This window comes from Hemiscyllium ocellatum, chromosome 3 (genome assembly GCF_020745735.1).
Source record: "Hemiscyllium ocellatum isolate sHemOce1 chromosome 3, sHemOce1.pat.X.cur, whole genome shotgun sequence".
Classification (NCBI taxonomy): Eukaryota; Metazoa; Chordata; class Chondrichthyes; order Orectolobiformes; family Hemiscylliidae; genus Hemiscyllium; species Hemiscyllium ocellatum.
This window is the reverse complement of record NC_083403.1, coordinates 143,838,185-143,852,961: the sequence shown is the minus strand read 5'-3', so window position 1 is coordinate 143,852,961 and position 14,777 is coordinate 143,838,185. Positions and strand designations below refer to the sequence as shown.

The following is a 14,777-nucleotide window of genomic DNA, read 5'->3' as shown; positions in this document are numbered from 1 at the left end:
GTCTGCGTGGGTTTCCTCCGGGTGCTCCGGTTTCCTCCCACAGTCCAAAGATGTGCGGGTCAGGTGAATTGGCCATGCTAAATTGCCCGTAGTGTTAGGTAAGGGGTAAAATGTAGGGGTATGGGTGGGTTGCGCTTCGGCGGGTCGGTGTGGACTTGTTGGGCCGAAGGGCCTGTTTCCACACTGTAAGTAATCTAATCTAATCAGTCGGTGTCGGAATGCATATCTCGCATATGCCCCAGCAATAATATCAATCTGTTCATGTGATTGTGTTGTGTCATTTTCAGGCTTGAGTGAGTACTATTACAAGCCTGCCTCTTTAATTAATGTTCATATATTGCCTTATGTATGCATAATTTGTGTAGTCCAATAGCATGCGCAATGATATTTTGGAATACTTTGTTGTATGAGGCATACATGGTGTAAAATTGCATGTCAGATTTTTTTGTTTTTAAATTTTATATGTAAAAACTGCGAGAAAAAGATAGTCTGACTCTAATCTGAACTGATAATTCAACATGCATGTCACAATTCGATTCAACTTTGAAACTTGATTCAACACATTATTTTTGGTTGAAAACTCGATTTCTGAATTCTAAAATCAAGGCTCTGGGCATTGTTTTGGTAGGTGTAGAATATCCATGTTATTGAAAGTATTTTCATCATTCTAGCCTCTCAATAACATTTCCACTTCACATAACACCCTTGTTTGATGTGCAATAAGCCAATGTCTTTTAAGACCTCCGTTGAAATTAATTAGGTTGCAGTGAGGTACTCAGGCCACACAGGATTTGAATTTCTAAAAGTGAAAGGACGTTGCTTGATTTAAACTGTTGTTTAACTGATAATTCTGAGCCTGGTTGGAGATATGAGACTTCTGTGCTTGTGCTTAGTCTCCAAACTCTTTTTGCTGAAAATCTAAAAGGAGGGGCCAGACAACTTGGGAAATTGCATGAAAATGGTGATCCAAACAAGAAGGTCTGCAATGAAACAGAAAATGCTGGTAATTTTAACAGGTCAGGCAGCATCAGTGTAGAAAGAAACAGTCCTTTATCAGAAATTCCAAACTTTGAATTAAATGATTTAACTATTTGTTTTCCTTAGTATTTTTAGAAAACATTTATTCATAGTTTCAAAAAATATTCGGAATATTAATTTTGCAAAAAATGTAATGAATGGTTAGGGAAATCCCTTGGAAATAAATATCTGAGAGTAAATGCAAGATTCTCTAATCAGATAGTACTATCAAATATGAGAAGGTTCCTGAGCAGTTTATTGTAATTATCAGAGCTAATAAACTAAAAAGTTTTAGATTAAAGAATATGGACTTGAAATCACCAGAGGCATCCATTTTATTTTTATAGTCTGTTGAAAATTATTTAATGATTTTTGCTGTAGATCTCTCTGTAGAAGCCGCTGTCCATGGAGAAATGGAAGATGATGCTTTTCATTCAATCACAAAAACTTACCAATGACAGTAACAGCATAACTTCAAGACACAAAGGTCCTATTAATAGATTAGTAATCAAATGGAATATGATAGTTTGAGAATTTGAATGTAGTTTTTTTTAAATCTGCAAATAACAAAAACTGGTCTTAGTGCAAATAAAAAATGAAGCTGTTGAGATGTCACTAAAAACCAAACACATTGAAATCAGAGAAGGGCTTCCATTTATACACTGTGCATCAAAAACTCAGAACATCCCATCATTCTGTCAAATCAGTTTGATCCTATTGAAATTTGGTCACTATTGGAATAAAGAAAAGGCTTTTGCCAATTTGCCTACAGCAAGGTTCCACAAATAACACTGTGAGAATTGCTAAATAATCTAATTTGAATGATTTTGATTAATGGATAATTATAATTCAGCAGACTTTTAAATATGTACCTTACCTTTAAAAAGTTCACCTTTACGTGCTTTAAGTCTTTGGGTGTATTGCGACCCTGCCAACCAGTTAGCCTGCAAGCTGCATACATGTAGAAATCAACTGATTTGCTGTAACATCTGCTTCAAACCTTGTAATGTGGTTCACTGTTTTAAGTAAACTAACCCATCGAGCTAATCAATCTCTAATGAACATTTGATCATTAGAACGTTATCATTAATGTCGCATGGTGATCATTGGTGGAAAACTTTGTGCTGATGAGGTCTTTTGCATTTGAACAGTCAGTAAGCAATTGAATCAGAATCAATAAAACAGATGGTTGAGGGAATTAAATCATGTTAGAATGCTTGAAATAATCCTTAATGTGAGTGTTTGCTACAATGTGAGTGAGTGTTGGAATTCCAAACTTATGGTAAGAGGACAAATCACTACCAAGAGACCAATTTAATGTACTTGAGGAAGACAAGTGATTGTGATGTGCCCAGACTGATATCAAGCAAGGGAAAATCAAAGGTTTCGTGTCTGAATGTTCACACAATTCCCTGGTTGACATTGGGATACACCATTCTTCCAAACAGGATTTCAAATCTTTAAATGATATTTATAAAAGTTATGGTTTCTGGATTCGGGTCAGTTTAATGCAGTAGAGCAAAGCTCAGAAATTGGGAGTGAACATCTACACAGGCTTAACAGAATAAGATTACTAACTGATGAACTAAACATCCCTAAAAGCTGTAGAGTTACAGATTAGAGGATAGGAGGATGCCACTTGGCCCTGTGTGTGCTGTCTCTGTGCAGGGGCAATTTATCTCGTCTCACATTTTGCCTTCTCTCCTTAGTTCTGTGCATTTTTTTCCTCCTCTTCCTCTGTCCTTTTTCAATCCTTGCTAGAAATTCAAACAACTGGGGTATGAGTATCATTCCATTTTACACAATCATGCTCAGGTTACATTGTGCCCTTTAAGTTAAATTTGTGTGTAGAATGTATTTACTTTATTCTGTCATAGTCATAGAGCTGTACAGCATGGAAACAGACCCTTCAGTCCAACCCATCCAGATATCCTAACCTAATCTTATCCCACTTACCAGCATTTGGCGTATATCCCTCCAAACCCTTCCTGTACATATACCAATCCAGATGCCTTTTAAATGTTGTAATTGTACTAGCTTCTACCACTTTGGCAGCTCATTCCATACACACACCATCCTCTGCATGAAAAAGTTGTGCCTCAAGTCCCTGTTAATCTTTCCCCCTCACCTTAAACCTATGCCCTTGAGTTCTGGACTCCCCCACCCCAGAGAAAAGACCTTGTCTATTTATCTTCTTCATGCCCCTTATGATTTTGTAAACCTCTATAAAGTCACCCCTGAGCCTCCGAGGTTCCAGGAAAAACAGCTCCAGCCTAGTCAGTGTCTCCCTATAGCTCAAAACCTCCAACCCTGGCCACATCTTGTAAATCTTTTCTGAATCCTTCAAGTTTAACAGTGTCTTGTCTAAAGGAGGGAGATCAGAATTGCATGCAGTATTCCAAAAGCGGCCTAACCAATGTCCTGTACAGCCACAACATGACCTCCCAACTCCTGTACTCAGGGACCTCTTAGATTAAAATTCCATATTAATCAGCTCAGATGCATGTCACTTAGACAGAAGCCTACAAACTCCATAGACCATTATATGAGCAGATACAGAGAATATTGCTTATTGTGATTTTTCTGATGGGAAGTTGGAAAACAGAATTGAAATGTTGGCTACATCCATCCCCATAGATGTTTTCCAGATGAATTTGCTTGACAAATTAGAGACTTCTGTCATTAAAGAGCTATTGAAGATTGGAAGAATTCCACCCATGGCAGAAATGTCTATCATGAGGACATAATTTTAAGGTGATTGGAGAATGGTTAAGGGGAGATGTCAGAGGTAGGTTCTTTATGCAGAGAGTGGTGGGGGTGTGAAATGCACTGCCAGCAATGGTCATAGAGTCAGATACATTAGGGACATTTAAGTGACCCTTGGATGGGCACATGGAAGATAGTACAATGAAGGGTATGTAGGTTGGTCTGATCTTAGAGTAGGATAAAAGGCTGGCACAACATAGAGGGCTGAAGAGCCTGTACTGTGCTGTGCTGTTGTATATTCTATGTGGATGAAAGTATGATATGGTCCTCATAGGTCAATGAAGCTGGGTATATTCATTGCATCAGGCGCCCCAAGCAGTACATCTAATGGGTTATTAAAATGTTTTATTTATTAATAATATCTTTATAAAATTAATTTATTCACTAAACTAGGCAGCATTAATGTGTGTTACTATATTTATGTCTCATTTTGAAATGGAGGTCACCCAAACTGAGGGTTCAAGTTTTATATTTGGGAGAAAGGTTAACTCCCATATTAGGAGTGATTTTTGCAGGCTTATGCAGTGTCCATTACAGTACAGAGAATGGTTTCCAGTGACAACGGTAAAGACACAGATTTAAGTTGATCGACAAAAGAATTAGAGCCAAGATGCACAGAAAGGAATTATGTAACAAATTCTTAATAGCTGGAATGAATTACCTGAAAGTGTAGTAGAAGCAGATTCAGTGAACCTTTCCAAAGGGAATTGCTTGATTATCTCTAGAAGTAAACAACGAATACAGGGATATAGAAAATGAGCAAGGGACCGGTTACCTTTACCAAAGAGGCAGCACACGAAATGGGCCAAGCGGCCTCCTGTGGTGTACCATTCCAATGTTACACAAAATCCCAGTGTGTTTGTTTGATTGAGACAATGCTATGGCTCCCTATTTCCAGCCCTGTTCAGAATAGCAGCTGGGACATCAAGAGCAGGAATAGCTGCTGAATTTAGTCCCAGCCGATAGTCACCCCAGCCAGATATCTTGAACTCTTCCTATTCTTTCCTTTGACTGAGTTTAAAAAACCCAGTTGTCCATTTGGAACAAGTGTTTGTGGTTATGTTGTTTCTTGTGGTGCTCTCTAAACTACTGTGATAACTTGAACAGTTATTGTAACATGCTGTACAAGAAAATAGATTACTAATGCATGAGAATGCACAAGGGAACTCGAGCATTGATTTGCTTTATTTCATTTTCTTCAGAACTCCTTGATTTCTAATAAATAGGGACAGATTTTTCTGAAAGAATTGTTTTACTTTTGTCAGTCTTCCTCATGCTGTCTTCTAATACATAGTCCCCGTTAACTATATGACTAAATGAGGCATCACACCTGATATTATCCCATCAGAACACATACATACACATTCACCAAAGATCACAGGACATCGTTCACAACTGGAAACCCTGGCCAATTTTTGTTTGTTCCTGACCCAGAGACGCTGAGACCTATAGTAGCATCTTTGGTTAATCTGACTGAAATCTTACACAGATTGATGGTTCAACCGAAGATCATGCTTTTATGACACAACTTTTGATATACAAACATATTGTGGGAATCTCGGACACACACACATACCTGTTTAAAAGAAGTAATCATATATACTTCAGAATGAAAAAATCAGACCCTATAAGCCAATGAGAAACAGCAATTAACTAAGAAACGTCATGTTGAACTGATGAGTCATTGATATTGAACAACTATTAAAGAGAGACTATTCGGTGACTTGTCACATCTTTTACTAATCAATAATGTATTGATGATCTTAAGGCTTTATGCACTTCCTTTGTCAATTTCTTCCATTATAAATTCCAGTGATGTTTTATATAGGAAAATATTTAGCTCAGCTTGTCACACTTTAATTGCACCCTTGTGCTCAGGGAAATAGAGCAGTCTAATCACAGGTGGGAGAGAGGAATTAGGAGTCAAAAACAGACAGGCAGATTCTGTTAGAAATACAGATGACATAATTAATAAACGCACAGATAAAATAAGGACAGTGTGTGAATTTTGCAATGGAACTCAAATTAAGATATGATGAGGCATTATATGAAAGTATGTGTTCCGGTTTTATGGAAAATTGTTTACATTAAATATCCAATGTTGTCTGAAGTCTGTCGACATCAAAATGTTCAGTAATCCTATGGATGATTATTTACTGATAAAACAATCTATGATAACTATAAATTTCTGATTTGGAAGAACCATATAAGAGAGCCACTTAATGATTATCTACTGATAAAACAGTATTATAACTTTAAAATTTCTTATTTGGAAAAACCGTATAATAGAGCCACTTAACCTTGTCGAGTACAGTAGAAGTCAAGATGAAATCTTTTAGCACAGACATAATGTACTCAGACAGGCAAAAGCTGACGTTCTGGTTCTTTTGTTGATTGGAGCTGTCTTAATGATTTTATTTTACTGCATTGTGCTTCTTTTATTATTCAAGAATGTAAATCATGTGTGCTTTTATTTTATTTCTTCAGTTCTACCTTTTACTTTATTTACCTCCATTGTCACTAGGTTACAGTACGGCATGGAAACAGCCAATCGGCTTGCTGATGAGCACGATCTGATAGCAGTCTATGTGAGCCGACTGCAGAATGACACACGGTCAGTGTTTGTTGAGTTCCACGTAGAGCTATGCTTGGGAAATAAACCTCTGAATGCTTTTAAAACATTATCTGTCCTCTTGGAATGACTGGAATGCCATAATCAAGGTGGGGTCGGGTGGAGTGGAGCGGAGCGGGGAGGGTTGGTCTTGAAAGTTCTGGGGACTGTTGCATTTCTGATTAAGATTTCACAGCATGCTAGTCCCACAGGTCTCCTCTTCACAAAGCAGAGAACGTTAGTTCACCCCGAAGTACTAGTTTTCTTTGGTTTTGGTACCTAAGCAGCGTCTTGCTTGATAACTCCAGTTAGGCCAGAGGTCTCGTTTTTGAGTGCAGTTGCTCTGGGTGCACAAGGCCTTGATGTTTGCTTGCATTGCTCTAGAATCCCTGCCTATCAATAGCAATACTTACTGATCAGACTGGCGAGCTTCTGTGAACAGAACCTGAAAGTTGTCCTTCACTGAGCAGGGCATTCACAAATTATTCTTGTTTGATACTCTAGGACTGTCACTCAACAAAAAGATAATTGAGTCAGGGAGCTGTTGCAATGGATGTGCTTTTCAGTCCAATTCATTGGTGGTACTGAATTGTTCTGGGATCAATAAATGAGCATCAGCATTTATTGTAATTAGGTATTTAATCTTATCCTTCAGCCTATGATGGATATTAATGGGTGTGATTTAGAAGGATTCTCACACAGTTCTCTTATTGATCAAATCATTGATAAGCCATTCTTTTAGCTTGAATGTAAAGTCCATTGAGTTCAAATAATGTTCACTCCTTTATATATAAGGCAAATTGCAAGAGCAAAATAACTAAAAATAAATGTCAGTTTTCTTCAAAAGAATTTCCTTCACCGTTTAAATGCCTTGGCTTTATTTTTCAATCTGCTTACAGTTTTCCAGTTTTGAAGTCAAAGCTTTGAGGGGCATTGTACAGAATGTGTGCTTACCAGTGTCAGAACTGGAATCTCCTCCACCCAATGGGAACATCAGATGTGATGCTGAATGTTTGTTACGCTCATTTCTCAACAGCAATGTTCAAGTCAGGTTCATTAAACACTAATTTACAGGCTTTATGGAAAATGATGCTTTGGTGTAATCCAACTGTATATATTTTAATTCTACATCCCAGTTCAAATGTACACTGCTTGGAAATGAAAAGGAATGACAATTTCCTGCCCTATAGTTAATTTTATGACAAGTCTTTATTCCTGGCTCCAGTTGTTAAACTAAAGAAAATATACTTAATGTACAGTTTGACACTGAAGTTTAATGGTGAACTAATCTCATTGTGCAGCCTGACATCTATACAGAACACAAAATTTACTTTCACACAACTGCAATTTATGATCTTGATTGCAGCAATCAACAGATCGTATAGAATGTTGAATTGTGTAATCATCAAAGTGGAATGTAAATATGAGGAAAAAGAGTACTTCATTATACTTTCTGTCTGAGGGAATGGTTGTGAAAGCACTAATTTTAAAGATATATAATAGAACACAGAACAGTACAGCCTAAGAGCAGGCCCTTCGGCCCTCAATGTTGTGCTGAACATGCCGCCAAATTAAATTAATCCCTTTTGCTTGCCCTTGGTCCATATCCCTCCATTTCTTGCATGTCCATGTGCTTATCTAAAACTCCCTTAAATGCCTTCATTGTATATCCCTCCACCATCACCCCTGACAGTGTGATCCACGCTCTCACCAATCTGTGTAAGAAACTTAGAACATAGAACATTACAGTGCAGTACAGGCCCTTCAGCCCTCGGTGTTGCACCGACCTGCAGAACCAATCTGAAGCCCATCTAACCTACACCATCCCATTTCATCCATATGTTTATCCAATGACCATTTAAAGCCCTGGAAGTTGGCCAGTCTACTATTGTTGCAGGCAGTGCATTCCATTTCTTTATTTAAGAAAGGTTGGAAATGCAAGTCATGCAGTTTGGAAAAAGTTCACTAGATTAATACCTGGAATGAGCTAGTTGTCCTATGAGAAAAGGTTGAACAGGTTAGACTTTATACTTCGGCATCTCAGAAGAGTAAGAAATAATTTGATTGAGACATAGAAGGTCCTGAGGGGATTTGACCAGCTGGATGTGGAAAGGATATTTCTTCTTGTGGGAATATCTATAACTAAGGGTTGCAGTTTAATAAAAAGGGGTCAACCATTTAAATCAGATAAGATATTCTTTCTCAAAGAGGGTCTTTGTAATTATTTCTCAAAAGGATAGTGAAAGCAGAGTCTTTTAGGGCAGAGTCAGTTGGCTCTTTGATAACCAAAAGGGGTGAAAGGTTATTGGAGGAAGCCAGGAATATGCAATAATCAGATCAGGGTCTAGATTAGAGTGGTGCTGTTCCAAGGCCCCAAAGGAGCCTTCCACAACCATCAAAGTTTCACTTCTCCCCGGCCACTAATAGTCATATCAGCCAGTGAGTGTATTGAATGGTGGAGGGGTGGTGAAGGGGAGGTGGAGTAGTAGTGGAGGAATGATGGCCGGGTGGTGGAGGGGAGGTGGAGGGGTGGTGGAGGGGTGGTGGAGGAATGATGGAGGGGTGGTGGAGGGGTGGTGGAGGAATGGTGGAGGGGTGGTGGAGGAATGGTGGAGGGGTGGTGGAGGAATGATGGAGGGGTGGTGGAGGGGTGGTGGAGGAATGATGGAGGGGAGGTGGAGGGGAGGTGGAGTGGTAGTGGAGGAATGATGGAGGGGTGGTGGAGGAATGGTGGAGGGGAGGATGGAGTGGTAGTGGAGGAATGATGGAGGGGTGGTGGAGGAATGATAGAGGGGTGGTGGAGGAATGATGGAGGGGTGGTGGAGGGGAGGTGGAGGAATGGTGGAGGGGTGGTGGAGGAATGGTGGAGGGGAGGATGGAGTGGTAGTGGAGGAATGATGGAGGGGTGGTGGAGGAATGATGGAGGGGTGGTGGAGGAATGATGGAGGGGTGGTGGAGGGGAGGTGGAGGAATGGTGGAGTGGTAGTGGAGGAATGATGGAGTGGTAGTGGAGGAATGATGGAGGGGTGGTGGAGGAATAGTGGAGGGGAGGTGGAGTGGTAGTGGAGGGGTGGTGGAGGAATGGTGGAGTGGTAGTGGAGGAATGATGGAGTGGTAGTGGAGGAATGATGGAGGGGTGGTGGAGGGGTGGTGGAGGAATGGTGGAGGGGTGGTGGAGGAATGGTGGAGGGGTGGTGGAGGGGTGGTGGAGGGGTGGTGGAGGAATGGTGGAGAGGTAGTGGAGGAATGATGGAGGGGTGGTGGAGGAATGATGGTGGGGCGGTGGAGGAATGGTGGAGTGGTAGTGGAGGAATGATGGTGGGGCGGTGGAGGGGTGGTGGAGGGGAGGTAGAGTGGTGGTAAATGTATACATAGGTGAACATGTGAATGTGACAATGTTACCTGTGGGGAAAAAAGCTTGGCAGGAGATGTATAAGGTCATGGTTTTGAAAGAGATATTCTGAAGTTGCTTTAAGCTACCCCAAACCTGATAAAGTGTCATAGTTTTTGGGTCAAGAATGAGGCAGTGTAGCACATCGTGCATTTGTCACCATTGGCACCATTTCTCCCTCCTGGTGGTCTCAGTAATTATGCCTGACTTCTTAATGTGTGGCCATCTCTATCATGTGATAAACTGACTTTGCTCTTTAAGACAAGTACCTCATCTTATTAATGCTACTAATAATTAAATAGGGTCTTCAATTCAGTGTAGAGAGGGCAATTGGTGCGAACACTATATCCCATTGGTTAGTAACCAGAACCCAATATAACTGCACTCTGGCAAGACCACACTTGGAATAGTCTACTTGCATGATTGATTGTTCATGCATTGGAGCTCTGATGTATCAGATTACGTTAGAGAAATGTTGACATTTTGTCCAAGCTATGGTAGTTTTGCAGAGATACGAAAGATGGTTATGGAAACAGAAAGAATAAACCTCAAATATTATTTTAAAGTGAATTGCAGAAATAAACAAAACCATTGCTGCTGATATCCAAACCAAATATTTAATAGCTTTTAACCTGACTTTAAATTCCACATCAATCTTAGTAATAACATACTTTTCAAATTCACAGTACTACCCTGTAAGAAACCAACATACAAGTTGGAAATGACAGAGATTTTCCTATATTGGTAAATATAACACAGTGAGGGATCAGATTTTAGTTGAGCATTGCTATTGTCAGGGAAACAGTTCATACTTAAATATACCACCTTCCCAAAACACTAAATAGATTATAAATAGAGTCATTGAGTTTCCAAAGTTTCTCTCCTGCATCACTTTATTTCTGAATTTTGTCTAAAGAAATACTTGCAAAAATGTTCCTGCTGTAAAACAGTTTTTATGTTTATTAACCAAACCCCGTGGCCCAAACAGCTACAATCACTTTTGGGAATATTTCTCTAAATCCACTCTAATCTTTGTACTGTTCAAAGTCCTCATCATTTCTACCAGCAAAGACCTTTCCCAGACAAATCCAACAAGAATGGCCATTCCTTATCCAGTACATCGGAATAATTTCCAAATTCCTTCCATTTATTTAATTTTTTTTGTCCTTGAAAATTGGCAGCCATTAAAGGAAGCAATAATATCCTAGCTGGATAAACTGCAGGTCCACTCACTTTCCAACATAAAAAAATTGTCTTGTCATTTCTCAAAGTCCTGTTATCCTTGTGCCTTCTTCATACTTAACAGGAATGTTTCTCACTGGAGATTACATCTGTACTAATTAATTACAACTAAATAAGCTGACTTATTTCAGCTATTTTACAAAGAATCACCACTTCTGAGCAGTGTCAATGTGTTGCCATCAATGATAATTTTCATTCTCCCTGACGTTAATTTGATCCCTGTCGCTGAGTGAATCCCAATAACACTTTAACCATCTATTCTGTACTCTGTCTGAATATAACCACTATCAAACACTGCACAGTTACATAAATTCCTAATTAAAATACTCATCACAGGACTCAAACTCCTTATGTCACAAATAATTCCTTCAGATGGATCCATATCAGCATCATTCTCTGAAATCTGTCATGGGTCAGTATGAGAACCCTGCTGTTACATAAGGACAATTAGCTGCATAATAGCAATTGCAGACACACTTGAAGCATTTGTCAACTATTCCTTGGTATTCCTGGGGATCATTCCCCTACTATTGCTCTCCAATTCTATCTTCTTCTGGTTTTGTTTAAGTGCTTTCATCCTTATTCCTCTGACTGGAACTCATCTTTCAAACTGAAGCTTGTGTCCAATGTACCAACGATCTTGAAATACCACAATCAATACATTCAATATCCTTTGTGAAACAACCAAGTGACCCATTTTAGCATCAAAAGTGCTGAAAAGGACTGTTTCCCCAAGAGAATTTTCAAGACAGCAGATGCTTGCTCTAAAAGAGAGTCTCTTTCCAAGAGTTGCACCCAATCTGAGATCAAATCTGTGCACATGCAAGATCTTAGCAGAATCCAGTAATTTAAGTCCAAGTGCAGAATAAGGAATTAAATTTCAGTATCTTTTGTGGAGTTTATTGAGGTCAATGATATATTTCTCCATTGATTTATGTTCCACCCTTCAAAATTCACAAAATCTGACCATCCTCTGTGAGAATTCAGTAGATCACTTTTATGACAAATTTATAACTCTCAGAAAACCGATTTGGACAGGTAGGTCTTTCACCATATTTAGTTGACAGTCCATATTACAGAGGAGGAAGTGCTGGATGTCTTGAAACAGGTAAAGGTGGATAAATCCCCAGGACCTGATCAGTTGAGAAGCAAGGGAAGTGATTGCTGGGCCCCTTGCTGAGATATTTTAATCATCAATAGTCACAGGTGAGGTGCCAGGAGACTAGAGATTGGAATACGTGGTGCCACTGTTTAAGAAGGGTGGTAAAGACAAGCCAGGGAACTATAGACCGGTGAGTCTAACGTCAGTGGTGGGCAAGTTGTTGGAGGGAATCCTGAGGGACAGGATGTACATGTATTTGGAAAGGCAAGGACTGATTCGGGATAGTCAACATGGCTTTGTGCGTGGGAAATCATGTCTCCCAAACTTGATGAGTTTTTTGAAGAAGTAACAAAGAGGATTGATGAGGGCAGACCATTAGATGTGATCTATATGGACTTCAGTAAGCCGTTTGACAAGGTTCCCCATGGGAGTCTGGTTAGCAAGGTTAGATCTCACGGAATACAGGGAGAACTAGCCATTTGGATACAGAATGGCTTAAAGGTAGAAGACAGAGGGGGTGGTGGAGGGTTGTTTTTCAGACTGGAGGCCTGTGACCAGTGGAGTGCCAGAAGGATCGGTGCTGGGTCACTACTTTTCACCATTTAGATAAATGATTTGGATGCGAGCATAAGAGGTATAGTTAGGAAGTTTGCAGATGACACCAAAATTGGAGGTGTAGCGGACAGAAAAGAAGGTTACCTCAGAGTACAACAGGATCTTGATCAGATGAGCCAATGGGCTGAGAAGTGGCAGATGGAGTTTAATTCAGATAAATGAGAGGTGTTGCGTTTTGGAAAAGCAAATCTTAGCAGGACTTATACACTTAATGGTAAGATCCTAGGGAGTGTTGCTGAACAGAGAGACCTTGGAGTGCAGTTTCATAGCTCCTTGAAAGTGGAGTCACAGGTAGATAGGATAGTGAAGAAGGCATTTCGTATGCTTTCCTTTATTGGTCAGAGTATTGAGTACTGGAGTTGGGAGGTCATGTTGCAGTTGTACAGGACATTGGTTCGGCCACTTTTGGAATATTGCATGCAGTTCTGGTCTCCTTCCTATTGGAAGGATGTTGTGAAACTTGAAAGGGTTCAGAAAAGATTTATAAGGATGTTGCCAGGGTTGGAGGAGTTGAGCTACAGGGAGAGGCTGAACAGGCTGGGGCTGTTTTCCCTGGAGCGTCGGAGGCTGAGGGGTGACCTTCTCGAGGTTTATAAAATCATGAGGAGCGTGGATAGGATAAATAAACAGTCTTTTCCCTGGGATCGGGGAGTCCAGAACTAGAGGGCATAGGTTTAGGGTGAGAGGGGAAAGATATAAAGGAAACCTCAGGAGCAACTTCTTAATGCAGAGGGTGGTACGTGTATGGAATGAGCTGCCAGAGGATGTGGTGGAGGCTGGTACAATTGCAACATTTAAGAGGCATTTGGATGGGTATAGGAATAGGAAGGATTTGGAGGGATGTGGATCAGCATGGGCGAGTTGGACCGAAGGATCTGTTTCCGTGCTGTACATCTCTATGACAGGCTCCCAGCTTTCAAGATTTTCCACTTCTAATCTTACTGTTGCTCAGAGCTGACAATACCAAGGTAATACCTTGCTTCCTCTTTGGCAATGACATAACCTGCATCCACAATCCATTCTTCCAATGGTCATATGGTTCAGACTCTCAACATCAGGTGGTAATCAAAACCTGACAATTTATACTCGCTTTCAGCCATTCTCCAGAAAACCACTTTGATTGTAATCTTGTCTGCCAAAAGGAATATTCAATTCCAACTTCCACCTTTTTTCTGAGGCAGCCCTCTCTCTGCCAACATCTTAAAATAGGATGGGAAATGAGGAAACCACAAATAAATCTTTACTGAATATTGGGGTTACTCACAAAGAAAGACATTATAACTGGATGGACACACACTCCGTTAGCCATTGTTAGAGTCTGTAATTCTGCAACTGATGATGTTTTAAAATCAGTACCATTATCCCCTCCCCTAAACAACCTGTGGACATGCAGATAAAACAAAGTAATGCAGATGGTGGAGATCTTGCCAATGTTAATCTGAAGGATCACAGGAGGTAAAATGTTAATTATGTTTCTTTCTCCACAGGTGCTGTCATACCTGCTGAGTTTCTCTCATAATTTCTGTTTTTTTTTGCTGTGCTTACGTAACCCTGGTTTATGGAATTAAGTGAGAGGACTTGGAAATCTTTATGGATGAATAGGTTTTGATGCATCAAGTCACCTTTCTTGATCAGGAATTACTCTTCCAGTTTGTGTTACTAGTAGTGTGTATTGATTCAACTCCTCCTCACAACCATCCATCGCCATTCTGTTTTATCATGTCTCCATCAGCTAATTGTTATAAATGCAGAATGCTGCAGATGTAAGAAATCTGAAACAGTAAAATGCAGGAAATACTGAGCGGGTTTTGCAACGTAAGTGGAGAGACAGACTACATGCTTCAATACGTTGTGCCAATGACCTGAAACCTATAACTGTTTCTCTCTACATGGATGGTACCAGACTTGCTGAATTCTGCCACATTTTCTGAGGATTATAGACAGTTCTCAAGTTGTTTTCTGCACTGTTTATTTGAGCAGAAAATTACAGTTAAGTGATTAGTATGCTATCTATTTTATCTTATCTATCTATC

General features: G+C 39.9%; 1 protein-coding gene across 6 annotated transcripts in view; it reads left to right on the top strand.

The window, feature by feature from the left end:
- dtnba (dystrobrevin, beta a) overlaps positions 1–14,777 on the top strand; it is a 540,419-nt gene that overhangs the window by 339,877 nt on the left and 185,765 nt on the right. For 5 of the 6 annotated variants that reach the window (XM_060822040.1, XM_060822034.1, XM_060822033.1 and 2 more), the window contains exon 11: positions 6,308–6,397. The exons of the other annotated variant lie outside the window; for it this stretch is intronic. In XM_060822040.1, coding sequence (XP_060678023.1) covers positions 6,308–6,397 — 90 coding nt within the window. The remainder of the gene's footprint in view (positions 1–6,307; positions 6,398–14,777) is intronic. 6 annotated transcript variants of the gene reach the window in all.